This window comes from Mauremys mutica, chromosome 2 (genome assembly GCF_020497125.1).
Source record: "Mauremys mutica isolate MM-2020 ecotype Southern chromosome 2, ASM2049712v1, whole genome shotgun sequence".
NCBI lineage: Eukaryota > Metazoa > Chordata > Testudines > Geoemydidae > Mauremys > Mauremys mutica.
The window spans coordinates 14,695,064-14,710,637 of NC_059073.1; the positions used below are offsets into that span (position 1 = coordinate 14,695,064).

The window sequence follows — 15,574 nt, forward strand, 5'->3', positions numbered from 1 at the left end:
GGCCAAATTGCCGCCGAAGAGCCGGACGTGCTGCCCCTTTCCGTTGGCCACCCCAGGCACCTGTTTGCTGCGCTGGTGCCTGGAGTCGGCCCTGACCCTTGGGGAATTAAAGCTGTGCCCTCTCTACCCTGCCCTCAACAGCAAGAGCAGTTGTGCAAGCACATACAGGGAAGCATGTATACCTGAAAAAAGATGAAGTAACCTACTCCCTCCCCAGAGCAAGGGGGAAGAAGGGAAGGGATTGTGACCAAGTCACAATTCATTCTTTGCTCTGCTCCAGGGGCAGTGTCACTACACACCATCCTTGACTCAGGGCAGTCAGTAAGGGTACAATCTAGCCCTAAATGATTGTGGGAGCCAGTTTTTTCCCTCAGATAGACACACTCCAACCTCATGGAAGTCATTAGCAGTTGTGCATATGGATACCAGGGCCCTTAGCCATTGATGCTGAGAGTGATTCCGCAAGAGTAGGTTGATTTCCTCTGAGAGGAAAAGTCAGGGCAGGAAAGCTTGGAGGACGCTCTTATTGTGACATTGTCTGACTCCTGTGAATGTTCCATGCAACTGAGCAAAAATCAGAAACAGAGGAGGAAGTTGATAACCTTCTATTTTTCTTCAGTTTAAGTCCCATAACCCAGGGCAAACCATGGGAACTCACAGAGATTAGAGAAAGGAAAAGCTCCTTTAGATGTGATTGTCTCTGCCTCAGCCCACTATGTTGTCAAAGAGAGGGTAATATACTGTGAGACAGCATGCTTTGTTTTGGAAGGAGATGTAGCAACAAAAAAAATAGAGAAAGACACAGAAATAGACTTGGAAGAATCAGTGTGTGTACAGGGGAGACTGAGTTTGGTTGTTAATGTGTTGCAGAATACAACTGTTAACACCATCTTTATTTTAAATATTCTTGGATGCATCATGCTTTTCACACCTATTTTCATAGGCTTCTAAGGTCAGCAAGGAACACTGTGATCATCTAGCCTGACCTCCTGTATAACACAGGCCATAAACTTCCCTGAATTAATTCTTATTTGAACTAGAGCAGATCTTTTAGAAAAACAAAGATCCCATCTTGATTTAAAAGTTGCCAGTGATGGAGAATCCACCACAACCCATGTAAGTTGTTCCAAGGGTTAATTACCCTCCCTGTTACAAATTTGCACCTTCTTACTAGTCTAATTAAAGAATTAGACTTCAGCACATCTCTCTGGGTTGTCTCCATCAGAGAAAGTATGTGTCCTGACAAGAGATGGAGATGAACACTTCTTAGTTACAAGTCCACAAGGGCAAATCGAATTCAGCACCATATCAGAAATCATGATTAAATCCCATTTTATCTGGAATGAGGAAATCTTGGGCTGCTGCACGAGCTACTGTAGCTGGCTCTATGCTGTTCCTTCCCAGTTAGGGGGACCATATTTCCCTATGCTGAATACGGGACAACTGGTAAAATTACTTGTATTCAAGCGAGTTCCATGGCAACCAATCAGAACTATGCAGTACAAACATTCAAATTCACATCAAGTTGACTGAGCCCCGTTAAAAAGAAATACTGCATAGTTGGATTGTTTTCACACACCCCTCCTCCACACACACTCGGGGAGAGGTGACACACACACACACTCCGTACACCTCTCTCACACGGGGAGGGTGACCGACCAACCGACCTGACCCTCCCTGCCCGCTGTTCTCTGCCCTCCATACCTTGCTGGGCCCCCAGAATGGAGACACCTCTCCTGGTATCTGGCACCGCGACTTCCCAAGGCAACGTGGAGGGACATGTGGGGTCACATCTCCCCACTCCCCAGATTTCTGCCAGGCTTCACACCAGAATGTGGCCAGCAGCAGCCTTTCAGCTCTGTGCAGGAGGGAAGGGAAGGGAAGGGAGCTGCTTTCAGTTGCAGAAGAGGAGGAAGGAGGAAGGGATGACCTGGCCTGTGTCTTTGCAGAGCTCATCTCTTCCCTCCCTCCCTCCCCGCCACACCACGCTGGAAGCAGCTTGTCCCCTCCTGCCTGCACAGTGTGGAAAGGCAGCTAAGGGGTTGGGGTGGGGTGAAGAGGGTGCTAAGCCCCTGCTGCACGGGCTGCTGGGAGCCTGCAGGTTTGGGGCATGAACAGGCTGGAAATCGCTTCCCACCCCCACTCCAGAGCTTAGCTGAGGAGCAGAAAGGCTTCCCCACTGTGCCAGTGCTGTGCGGGGCTTTGGCACATGCAGGGCTTGGCTCCTCTTGGCCAGCGCCCCGTGCTGGAGCTCTTGGGCTTAAAAACGGGACGTCTGGTCACCCTATAACCTGGAGCAACCCCTGACTGATGTAAGAGCTTCCAGCAAGAGGAGCCTTGAGGTTGCTCTGAGTTGTGCTAGGGGCTGAACTGGCCCATGTCCGTGAGTGGGATTGGGGTGTGGAAAGATCATTCAAACCCATCTTTGTTCTTACCCCTAAATTACACAGAATTCAGCTCCAGGGCCGGTAGGAACTTTTTGAACAAAAACAAAACAAAAATCTGAATTTTTCACAATTTAAAAAAAAATAATTCTAGTTTTTATGGATGAAATTGGAAAATGGAAAAAAACCCCACATTTTTCAGTGTCTCGCTTTTCTTTTCCCCCTCTTTCTCATTTCCCCCTTTCCCGTTCTGGCTGCCTTTTCAAAATAGAAAAAGGGGGGCCAGGGAAGAAAACCCCACAACATGGGAAAAAACAACAAAAAAATTCTGAAACAAAAATGTTCATGACAAATTTGGAATAAATGAAAAACGGTTCCGTTTTGAAACCTGCAGAACAGAGATGACTGACAGTTTTGAAATTTTTCATTATTTTTTCCCTTTTTGGGACCATTTTAACAACTAAGAGATGGAGCTCTCGGGATCATAGGTGACAACTTTTCCCGACGCTGGTGGGTGCTCGTGCTCCCCACCTCCTTGACTCCACCCCTGCTCCGCACCCATTCCAACCCCTTTCCCCAAAGTCCCTGCCCCTATTGGACTCCTTCCCCAAATCCCCACCCCAGCCCCGCCTCTTCCCCGAGTGCACCGCGTTCTCCCTCCTTCCCCCTCCCTCCCAGCACATCCGCTGCAAAAGAGAGGAGGGATAGCTCAGTGGTTTGAGCATTGGCCTGCTAAACCCAGGGTTCTGAGTTCAATCCTTGAGGGGGCCACTTAGGAATCTGGGGCAAAAATCAGTACTTGGTCCTGCTAGTGAAGGCAGGGGGCTGGACTCAATGACCTTTCAAGGTCCCTTCTAGTTCTAGGAGATTGGTATATCTCCAATTATTTTTTATTTATTAGTTGTTTCACGGCGAGAAGCTAGGGGGAGAAGTGGCACACTCAGGGAAGGAGGCAGAGTGGAGGTGGAGGTGAGCTGGGGTGGGGTGCTGCCTGTGAGTGCAGAGCACCCACCAATTTTTCCCCATGGGTGCTCATGCTCGGGATCTAATGCAGCCCACGTTTCAAAGGCGGGGAATCCTCACTGTAGAAAAGGAATTGTAAAAGTAAGGCCTTCTGAGGGTGCCCAAAGGAGACGTCTCTTTGCCTTGACATTGCCGCTTCGAGGATTCTATGCGTATTTTTAAATCCGTGACTGCGTATAAATCATACAGCAACACCCGAGCTTCCCATGTCCTGGAAACAAAGTGATGCATGAGTGGACTTTCTGATTGCAGCAGCACCTGCTCTGTTGCTAGCTGTTAAGCTGGGGCTTTGGGGAATGTGGGCTTCAGTATTGGGAGGCAAATCTTTGATACACTTAAATATCAAAGACATATTTGAAATATTGAATATACAAACGTTAACATGCGGCAACTCTTGAGTTGAATCAATTGGGTGGCACAATCAGCAGTGGCCGGGTGCCTTTCAGAAGAGCGATGTGCTTTACAGTCTTGTGGTGCTCACATCCCTTTCCTCTCCTCCAGGGAGAAAGTGGCAGCCAAGGACTTCCTGGTTTAAAAGGAGAAAAAGGAGACTCGGTAAGTCAGAGCTGTCGGAGGCTGACTGATTTTGTAGTGGAATGTGAGAGATGGTAAAAGGGTTGTTCTCCTACTGATTGCATGGGGCTTATGCAACTGTGAAAGGACTTCTGCTTATTGAGTGGTCCCTCATGGCCAGAGCTCTATTTTCAGCAGACTCCCTCTATTCTTTGTCTTCTTGGCCCTTTAGGTTATGTCTACACTGCAGTTAGACACCCATGGCTGGCTTGGGTTAGCCGACTCAGGCTTGCAGGGCTCAGGCTGCAGGACAGTGAAATTGCTGTGTAGATATTTGGATTGGAGCCCGAGCTCTGGAACCTGACAAGGAGGAACGTCCCAGAGCTCTGGCTCCAGCCTGAGCCTGAAGAGCTACACTGCAGTTTTACAGCCCTGGAGCGTGAGTTCAGCTGACACAGGCCAGCTGTGGGTGTTTAATGGCAGTGTAGACATACCTTTACAGACATGTCCTACCACCCTCCACTTGGGGCTGTTTTAATGACCGCAAACAGTCCCACTATAAAGTCCATCACTGCAATCCAAAGGTTCCCACATATCTCTGGCTCTTCTGCTGTCTACAAAGAGCTCTTCCCCTGCCATAGCATAGGTGTCTTACCCTGGAGTTTAGCCTTCTGGCTCTGGCATCCTTCTCTCGCCAGTGTTGCCCCTGTTCTAAGGGAGAAGACCCCGTCTATATACTGTCCTTCTCCAGGGAGCGCCTCCCGATTGGCTGGAAGAGAAGGGAGCCCTGCCCCACCCTACACTACAGAACTTCAGATCCCAGGCCTTTAAAAGAACAGTGTCCTAGTTACCCAGGACTGTTTCCTCTCCTCCACTAACAAGCCATTTCCTGGGCCCTTGATCCTTCCAGCTCCCTGGAATGGGGTTTTCTGGCCCACTCTGCTCTTCAAGGGTCAGTATTCTCCTTGCAGCTTGTGCTCGTCCTCCAAGCAGGGATGATATTCACCCTTCTAGTGTCAGTCAGCTGATGCCATTTTCTGTGTGTTTCAACACTTTGTCACTCAACCCGAGGGCTAGTTGGCCTGTCGTTGGCCTTTTAGTTCAAATGTGCGAATTGGATACATTGACTGCGTAGTACATCCAGGAGGGGCACTGTGGTGCATTAACACACAAAGGAAAGAGTCGATCTTTGCTGTTTACAGGTGACATTAAGGTGACATTGGGATCTCATTTCAATCAGGTGCTCCTGATAAAAAATGCCACCCTCTGGTTCATTATTTAATAGAGAAAAAAAGGCTGGGTTTTTAACAGCGATTGGGACTAATGAAAGCTGAGGGTGTGTCTGTTTTTGGAAGCTCAATGTCATAAATATTAACTAACATCGTATGTCGAATCAGGGGTAAGTGTGGTCTGGTGAGAATGGGGATGCTGGGGTTCAGAGAGGCTAGGTTCTTTTAAGCTGCTATTTATTGTCTGAACTGGGGAAATCGCTTGATCTCTTTGTGCTGCCCTGTTATATAGGTGTAATAATATTGATCTATATAATAAGTGCATCTTTAATTAAATAAAGTGTAACCCTGAAGAAACGTAGGCAATTTCCTAAGCAACCACATGATTTTTGTTGTTGCACATCCCATGTTCCTCTCCCACCAGGGTTTATCTCCATCTCACCTTACGTTTTCTCTGAACCTCACTCCTGATCCTGCAGTTGGACCGACAGGGACAGACCTTTGCACCTCTGTAGGACAGTTGCAGGACCATGACCTTGGATTATAAACAGTCCCAGAGCAGGATCTCTGTCTTCTGCTTTTCTTCATGTAAAGAGCCATGCACATATGCCCCTGTATAAATAATCACGAATAAAATCTGCATGGGTGTTTTGACAAATAATATTTATAGAGTGCTTTGAGATCCTTGAATAAAAGTTGCAATGTAGTATTCTATATTAAATTTACCTTCCCCCCTCCTTTCTAGGGCAGAGGACCATATGGCAGAGGAGAGAAGGGAGAACAGGTATGGTGATATTGTTAATTATACAACACAGTTAGATCATAGCTCACTCCACTACTTTGTTTAACTCAAATTCTAATTTTGGAACCCATGGGAACTTCCAGAGTAAGACCTGCAGGAGGGAGACCATTATGAACAAAGAGAATTCAGAAGATCTGTGCTGGTTGGATTTTAGTAAAGGAAGCAATATACTTTCTCGCACACGCTTCATCAGAAATGTTAAGATTTGTCACTGCTTTGCCCCTGGGATAGTCTCAATTCCAGCTGTGCAAAGTGTGTGTAAAATGCAATCATATCAGAATGATAACAGTCGCTTGGACAAGTGGGAAGGACTACACAAGGAGCAATACGATGGAGAATCAGGCTCTGTCTAGTGGATCAAAAACTGGCTGAAGAAACATGAACAAACGGTACGGATAAGTGGCAGTGTATTGATTTTTACAGAGGTATCCGAGCACTGAAGGGACTCAAGCACGGTCCCATCTTATTGAATATTTTCATTAATGATCTGAAAGAGGGAGAAAACAGCATGTTCCTGTTATTACAAATATTAATAAGGACGCAGAAATAGGGTCTAGAGAAGTAAAAAATATGGATGCAAAGTAACAAAATGAGATTCACTTGGAAAAATGTTATTTTGTCAATCTGGGAAAATATATTCAGTGGAAATCAGCAATGGCAAATGAAGCATGGTGGGGATAGTGCTTGGCAAACTAGACCTGGGTTTCTAGGCTATTAGGCAGCAAAAACAGTCAATGCAAATTTAGGCTGCATAGGCAAAACATGACCTTATGGAGGAGAGAGATAATAGTCCCACTCTATCCCTGTGTTACAATCACATCGAGAATATCACACTCGGTTCTGGGCACTGGAATGAGACTGACAACCTGGAGAACGTAGAGAAGAGCAAGAAAAAAAGATTGAGGGCTGAAGGGATCGCCGGATGTGGAAAGATTAAAAGAGACAAATGTGCCTAGCCTGGCTAAGTGATAATTCTGAGGTGAAATGGAGAAACTCTACAAATCATTAGTGGAGGAATGGAAATAATTAATTAGGGTGGTACCAGGGGATAATGGGATGAAATGAAGAAGGAAGACATCAAGTGTCCTGACCATGAGATGTAATCGTCTGCTGAACTCTCAAAGGAAACAGTGGGCAACTATTTAAAACTATATTGGACAATACATTAGTAAATGCCCTGTAGGGAAGAATCCTGCACTGGCAGGTAGAGATGGAATCTATGACCATTTGAACCTTCCTATCTCTACTTTCTCTGATTATAATCTATTGATCATATACATCCGAAACGTACCATTTGACCTTCTTACATTGCAAATGAAGGTTGCTTATTAGAAGAAATGTTAATAAGGCAGCCCATAGAAATGGGAAGAATAAAGGGCAAATTTCTGCATTCATATGTGTGCGACCTTTTCCAATGACAGGCAGAATTTGGCCTACAATTGACATTTTAGGTTCACAATGCAGCCTTTAGAAATCAGCCAGTGTTTTTCATGTGGCAAGGGTCACTCAGCCTCTATGGAAAGCATTATATTTAATATGTTGGTGCTGTAGTAGAAATAAGGTCTGATCTGATCAAGAAGGGTCTGAATGGTAGGAGGTGCCACCTCCTGCCTTTGTCACCCTGCTGAGGAATATGGTGAGCATGCAGGTTTTGACTGAAAACCGGATACAACATCTGGGCTGAACTTCTCTGATTAGGTAGCCAAGGGGCATCCTTGATGGCTGCCCACCAACATCATAAAGATCCATGAATTTATGACTAGTTACCTCTGTTTATTTGATACTTTTGCCAGCAGAGGCATTCAGTAACAAAGGAGCTGTGTCTTGTATATTTGCCCATAGAGAACGTGGGTGCGGTCTAGGCATGTTTTGGCGCAGTTCTTGGTGGAGGGTGGGTCTCTGCTGAGCATGGCTGGCATGTTTGACAGCAGGAGGAGAATGTGCTATTACTGAGCATGTCCACTGATTAAGTAGCAGAAGAGCTGACACCTGCTGAGATCAGCGGCACAGGAGGTGTGGCTCTGTTGAGTGTGGCTGATACATCTAGCTGTAGTGGAACAGGGTGTGCGTATGTCAGAAGAAGGGGTCCTGGTGTGATTGAAGTAACTGGTACATTTGGCAGCGGAAGTGTCAGATGCCTAACTGTGCTAGATGTACTTTGTACTCCCAGCAGAAGAGGAAGAGAGCGTGTGTATGTTTCACTGAAAAGGTTCACTGACCCGGTACACTTGGCATCAGAGGACTCACACACCTCCTGGTATGTTTTCCCTTTGCCCGCAAAATGGTGGAGTAAAACACCTCTCTCTTTCCCTTCACCTCAACCATGGCAGCTTTATATTTACCTGTTACCACTCAAGAAAGAGATTTTGGAGTCATTGTGGATAGTTCTCTGAAAACATCCACTCAATGTGCAGCAGCAGTCAAAAAAACGAACAGAATGCTGGAATAATTAAGAAAGGGATAGATTGTAGGACAGAAAATATCATGTTGCCGCTATATAAACCCATGGTACACCCACATCTTGAATACTGTGTGCAGATGTGGTCACCCCATCTCAAAGAAAGATTGGAACTGAAAAAAGTTCAGAAAAGGGCAACAAAAATGATTAGGGGTATGGAATGGCTTCTGTATGAGGAGTGATTAATAAAACTGGGACTTTTCAGCTTGCAAAAGAGACAGCTAAGGAGAGATATGATTGAGGTCTATAAAATCATGACTGGTGTAGAGAAAGTAGCTAAGGAAGTGTTGTTTACTACTTCTCAGAACACAAGGACTAGGGGTCACCAAATGAAATTAATAGGCAGCAGGTTTAAAACAAATAAAAGGAAGTATTTCTTCACACAACGCACAGTCCACCTGTGGAACTCCTTGCCAGAGGATGTTGTGAAGGCCAAGACCATATCAGGGTTCAAAACAGAACTAGATAAATTAATGGAGGATAGGTCCATCAATGGCTATTAGCCAGGATGGGTAGGAATGTTGTCCTTAGCGTCTGTTTGCAAGAAGCTGGAAGTGAGCAACAGGGGATGGATCACTTGATGATTACCTGTTCTGTTCATTCCCTCTGGGGCCCCTGGCATTGGCCACTGTCGGAAGACAGGATACTGAGCTAGATGGACCTTTGGTCTGACCCAGTAGGGCCATTCTTATGTTCTTACCTACGTTTCTGGGATTGTGGGCTGTTAAATCTGCTAGGGGCAAGTAAATGGAGAAAAGAGATTGACTTCAAAAGCCAAAAGCAGGGCCTCCTTTGTTCTGTTTTGCACTGTGATCTCTTTAAGGACAGGGCTCATGTCTCCAGTGCCAATGGAAGAGAAGTTACCGTGTTTTGAGACAAAGTAGATGGTGAGATTGTATTGCCTTCATAAATTCTCATTATTGTGTGTGCTGGGTGATTCAGAATGGGCTTAAGCATTCATCAGAAGTCAGTTCCTGATCTTCTGGAATGAAAGGTGAGGCACTGATCTGCTTCTCCATTCTGCTATATCAGCTTTATGCCAGTGTAACTCCACTGACATCGATCAGGGCATGGAGCATCTTTATATTTCGATATAGTACAGCGCCGAACACATTATTGATGGCAAACCAACAAATAACAACCCTGGCTGAAATCCTCCAATCTGCATTGGAAAATTTAGGAATAAGAGTTTATTTGATTTAGAAAATGAGAGAATTCATAATGAAAGCGGAAACGGCATCCTTAACTTGCCCTGTTGTGCCTAGGTATTTAGTTCATAAATAAACTGGGATTGCAGGGATGACTTGTGTCTTGTACTGTCGGGTGCTGAAGTAGGTACGTACAAACCAGGAGAGTGACAGACACAGTGCCCAGGCCTTGTCCCCCAAATATTGCACCATAATCACAAAATTTGAACTTGTACATGCAAGCAGTTAATTGCATGTGCAAACAGGTGTGCTTCTATAATCCACTGTTCAGTATGTGTCACACTTCCCACTCTGTGTCTGAGCTGCACAAATGAGTCTGCTTCAGCTGCCAGCTATGGGAGTTAGTCCTTTAGTTCAAGCTATAGACGTTCATAAAGTCCTGGGGGTACAATCTCTGGTCACTAGCAAGGTGGGGGGAGATAGCTCAGTGGTTTGAGCATTGGCCTGCTAAATCCAGGGTTGTGAGTTCAGTCCTTGAGGGGGCTGCTTAGGGATCTGGGGCAAAATCAGTACTTGGTCCTGCTAGTGAAGGCAGGGAGCTGGACTCAATGACCCTTCTGGGTCCCTTCCAGCTCTATGAGATAGGTATATCTCCATATATTAAGGTGGATGTTGCTCTTGTCCATGTGTATGTACTTGGTTGCATACATAATTACATGCTTTACACATACACTGTATGCAAATGCAATCACCTGTTTGCCCATGCCAATTTTGTGGTCACCACCTAAACAAAATCTTGTCTGTTGTGGGAATGCAGATTGTACCTGGCTTAATATCCTAAGGCATAATAACCATGAGCAGTACTTTGCGCTGTCTGTGATTTGTCCCATCGGTTGTCTGAAAAGCTCCCATCCGCACTGGACATAATCTGCCCCACTCAGTGCTATCTGAGCTGGCAGCAAAGCCTGCCACACAGATCATCAAGCCCCCACCAGCCCAGGGAGAATCAACACAGGTGAATTGGAAGCTGGGGCAATGACTGTAGAGCATTATCTAGGGTGATTTAAGCAAGACAGGGTTACAGAGGCTCCAGATCAAAGTCTAGGGAAGTCAGATCTGAGACAGTACTGTACCGTGTGAGGCCTGCAGCCATGTCTGCATTCCGAGGGGACAGCCATCCACATCACAAGGCAGACTGACTGCTCCTTGGATTGTTTTACTTCAAAAGTCTTTGAGGAGTGAAGCGCCCTGCCTTGCAAAGTGCCGAGCATTTCCTGAGAGGTGCTGAGCCACCCTTCATTCAAACTAAGGGCAATGGGCCCTGAGGGTGCTCAGCCCCTTGCAGCAGCATGCAGCTCTCAATGAACTTCAACAGCATTGCCGTCCATGGGGAGAGCAGGGAACCTGCCCCCAGGTCTCCTGCATGATAGCACAGAGAAGCAAGCACACGGTGGGTCTGCACCAGGCCTGCGCATCCGCTAACTCCCACAGGGACCATTACGTGGTTAACCCCCTCATAGGGCACAATCCAGTGTCCAGATAAAGTAAAACACCCTGAGCTAGGTACAGGGCCGGCTCCAGGCACCAGCTTAGCAAGCAGGTGCTTGGGGTGGCCAATTCAAAGGGGCGGCACTCTGTCCAGAATCGGGGCTGCCCATCCGGGTCTTTGGCGGAAATTCGGTGGCGGGTCCCTCATTCCCTCTCTTCCTCTTTGAGCTGCCGCTGAATTGCTGCCGAAGAGGAAGAGAAGAAGGACCCACTGCCAAACTGCCACAGAAGAAGCGGCGCGGGTGAGCTGCCGCCGAAGTGCCGCCGCTCGTCTTTTTTTTTTTCTTTTTCTTTTGGCCATTTGGGGTGGCAGAAAAGCTGGAGCCGGCCCTGGCTAGGTAAGGAAATGGCTGGGCCATAGTTCCTTCCCTCATTGTCCAAAGGAGAGAATGATGTAGGAGGAGAAAACTGAGCAGAAGCATTCACCCAGGCAAAGGCACTGGAAGTGTGTTTCATTCCAGAGTATAACGGTGTAATGGTATTGAAGCTGTTCCACTGTGTATAAATAATGAAAGGATTATTGGAGCAGGGGGACCTGGGCCCTCGGTCTACCACATGGGTGCCCATACCACCAGGCTGCAAAGGCGCTCTCTCTGTCTCAATGATTTTAATTATTTAGCCACAGTGGAACAGCTTCAACAGGCAAGACTGGGAGCCCTAGGTCAGAATTCCCCATAGTTCATCGGTTACGGCACTGCTCTGAGGTGCAAGACCACTGTTCAAATCCTTTCTCCCCATCAGGCAGAGTGGGAATTGAACCTGGGTCTCCCACATCCTAGTTGAGTGCACTAGTCACTGGGCTAAAAGTTATACTGTGATCAGAACCACCTCCTTCTCTGGCCAGATTTTGAATGGGACCCAATCAGGGTAGGCATGCTTAGATGCTGCCTATCATATCAGGCCCCCACAAGCAACATAGGTGTTAACACACCTATCTTTCCCCAGTTTCTTGATCACAGTGGGAGATAGGTGTCCATATACCCAGGTTCGCATACCCAGAGTCAGAAGCAGAGGTATCTAGGGAACTCTAACGCTTACTGTAAAAACTTACCCTCCAATGCGCGTAGGCACCTACAAGGTTAGCCGGCAGCTGAGCAGAGCTTTTGTGAATGCAGTGGTACCTAAAGATGGGACTTAAGTCTGGGGTTTAGGCACCTCCGTACCTTGGTGGGAGTATTAATAGTTCCTTTCTCCCCATTTTGTGTGTCTTTGAGGTAGTGACTGTGTCTCACTATGTGTTTGTAAGATGCCTTGTCCAATGGAGCCCCAATCTCACTTGGGCTCTCTAACTGCTACCATAACACAAATAACAGTAACAATAATTAATAAAAATCCCTTTTAATACATAGATGGCCTTGGTCGAATGAGTCAGTGGATGGGTGGCTTCCTCGTAACCTCCTCATTACATTTGGGCACCAAAGAGTGGGGGGAAATGCATGAATATTTGGAGACACTTGTTCGTCAGTGTTTGAAAATGCCACCGATCAGCATTCTTCACTGGCAGTGAATGGCTGGGGGAAGCTGAACTCCTTAGAACCTGATTCACAGCAGAAATCAGCAAAGTTCCGAGGATGTTGCAGCTGGTGGTTTTCATGACCAGGGCGGGGTGAGATAGGGATGTGCTGCTTTTTAGTTCATAAATAAACTGGTTAGAATAGGGCAACTAGAAATCAAGACTGCCGGGTTCAATTCCTAGCTCTGTTACTGACTTGACTTGTCTACGGTTGTTGGATTTAGTTTGCAGGTGCTGGGCGGTGTTAGTGGCCTGTGACATGCAGGAGGTCAGACTAGATGATCTGGTGGTCCCTTCGGGCCTTAAACGCTATGACTGTAAGGTCACCCAGCATTTAACCTCACTGGGTATGTCCACATGGAGATAAAATATCTGCAGCATGACCACAGCTGTCCCGGATCAACTGACTTGGGCTGCGGGGCTAAAAATTGCTGTGTGGATGTTTGGGCTCAGGCTGGAACCAGAGCTCTGGGACCCTCCACCCTTGCAGGGTCCCAGAGCTCGGGCATCAGCCGAGCCTGAATGTCTACAAGCAATTTTCAGCCCTGGAGCCCAAGCCCTGTGAGCCCAAGTCAGCTGACCCAGGCCAGCTGCAGGATTTTTATACCTGTGTAGACATACCCTCTAGGTCCTTCATTTACCACCTGTATAATAACAGCTTACCTACCTCCCAGGGCTATCATGTGGCTTTTGATTATTTAATAGTTGTAATTTTCTTCTGGGCCGCAGATAAAAGCTGGTACATAATGGTTAAGTGTTCGTGGTTTCCGCATGTACTCTCCATTCCTTTGTCTGGTCAGGGCAGTTTCATTCTGTGATTCTAGTATTTTTTTAAACCCTCTTTCCTTGACTTAGAGTGCTTTCTGCATGGCTAGCTGAATAACTGAGGAGCTGCGGTTGGGTTGGCTTCTTTCCCCTTAAACAATAATTAAAGGGTTTTAGATAAAATCAGTGGTTTCTGTGACCCAGAATAACAGCTGCAGATTGTAACAAACAACTTGAAGCCAGATCACATAATAATAATTTTGCATCCTAACAGCTTAGTTCTCAACACTGAAAAAATTCCAGGGCTTGTACAGATTTTTTTCCCCTTTACACAATCTAAGTGAACATTACCTTATATTTTCAGTCCCGGTCTCACTGCCAGGCCTATGGCTGGTACACAGTGACATCTGCTGGCAGTGACAAAGCTGTAAACTCTCCATCACCTACCTTTCTTTCTTTCTTTCTTTCTTTCTTTCTTTCTTGTATTTCCTTGCCAAACTCAGCTCCGAGTGTGAAAACGAATAGTATCAGAAAGCTTTTGCATCTCCCCATTCCTCTTCTGGTGAGAGTTCTGTAAAAGAGATTCCTGTGATTCAGTCACTGATAACCGGGCCAGGATGCAGAATGCTCTTTAACACAGTATTACGACTGACAGGTATGGATTAGCTGCTTGTCAAGAGGAGGTGAAAAGAGCCTTCCTAACCAGCTAATGTGCATGTAGAATATAAAACGAGCCTGTTATTCTGGTAAATTACAGCCTCCAGAGGTGCTGCACAAAACAGATCTTTGTCACCCCCAGCAGACCTGTAGTCAGTCAAAGGCGTCACCCCATCACATGCGATCTGCCATCTTTCCCCTGACTAAGAGCTTTGAAACCTGTTCTTGTGGCCATGTTTCCCCTCTCCTTACCCATTCATAAGATCGGAAGAAGAGCAGAGGCAGTGTCGTATACTCCAGTTGATTGATAAAGTTAGGCAGTCAAGTCCTTCCTTCTCCATATGACAAACCCCTTATCCAAGCTTGCTGCCAGGCTGACCTTCCCCTTTAGAGGTTGAAAATAGCAACTCTGGCAGGTAGGGCAGATAGGCAGCTGGATCATGGAGCGAAGAAACCACGGCCGGCAGAATGGACGTTTGTTCCACACTGTTCTTTTCTCGCACACGTTGAAGTTTCACCTCTCTTTAATCACCAATACTCTGCCCCGGCCACACTAACCTGAGGTGCTGTAACTTCAAATGCCAGTACCGTCTGGGCTCTCTTATGTCAGCAGAAAGCTGCCAGTTCGCCTGTCTGATGCTTCTGGGTAACAAACCAAGAATGGGACATGAAAAGAATCTGCTAGGAAGCCACTGCCTTCATCAGAAACATTTTTTATCAGTTCAGTGGAGGAGTGCACATTATTATGGTCAACTGTTTTTACAGCCCCAGAGGAGCATATAGTACTTTACAGACCAATGAGACTGGGCCTACCGTGAATAGTTCACAATCTTATAGCAAGAGTCTACCCTGGGCAGCCTTAAGTGCACCAGGCCTCAGGGCTGTATTGTGGCAAATCACTGGGACTCTGTGTGGACACCACGTGGATGAAAGTGCAGAATCAGGGCCTAAATTCAGAGAGACCTATTAGGTGTGTCCGCTTCCTACTCTGTATGACATATTCCTTTTGGACCTGGTCCAACATATGACCTTTGGGTTTAAAAAAAAAAAAAGCCAGAAATGGTGTCTCTGGGGAAGCTGGGCAAGGTGAGTTAATAGGTTTCTCTGACAGGGAAAAACATCCGCCTGGTACCTGACAAATCATCTGGGAGCGGCACAGCTACAATCGCCACATGCTATTTATAGGCCGGAGGATACAAATTAATCAATGTCATGCTAAAGGCGACCGTGTTCTTGTTCTGCTTCGGTGCACACTCACCATCCAGTGCCTGGCAAGCTGTTTGTCTGACGGAAGCTTTGATCCTGAGCGAAGACAGATGAAAGCGGCGAGGATTGTTTTTACCTAGAGACAAAGAGCACGTTACGTCGCACAACTGCTCACTATTTGTCACATTTCAAACGTGAATCCAAATATCTATTTTTGGTGGCAGAGGATTAGGGCACAACTTTCACAAAACCATGTTCCTGGGTTTGTTTTGGGGTTTGTTTTATTTATTTTTTTATTTAGGTTCTTTTACAATATGCAATATTGTTG

General features: G+C 46.4%; 1 protein-coding gene across 4 annotated transcripts in view; it reads left to right on the forward strand.

Moving 5' to 3' along the window:
- COL22A1 (collagen type XXII alpha 1 chain) overlaps positions 1-15,574 on the forward strand; it is a 333,573-nt gene that overhangs the window by 150,089 nt on the left and 167,910 nt on the right. For all 4 annotated transcript variants that reach the window (XM_045004657.1, XM_045004658.1, XM_045004656.1 and 1 more), the window contains 2 exons: positions 3,909-3,962; positions 5,895-5,933. In XM_045004657.1, the coding sequence (XP_044860592.1) occupies positions 3,909-3,962; positions 5,895-5,933 (93 nt within the window). The remainder of the gene's footprint in view (positions 1-3,908; positions 3,963-5,894; positions 5,934-15,574) is intronic.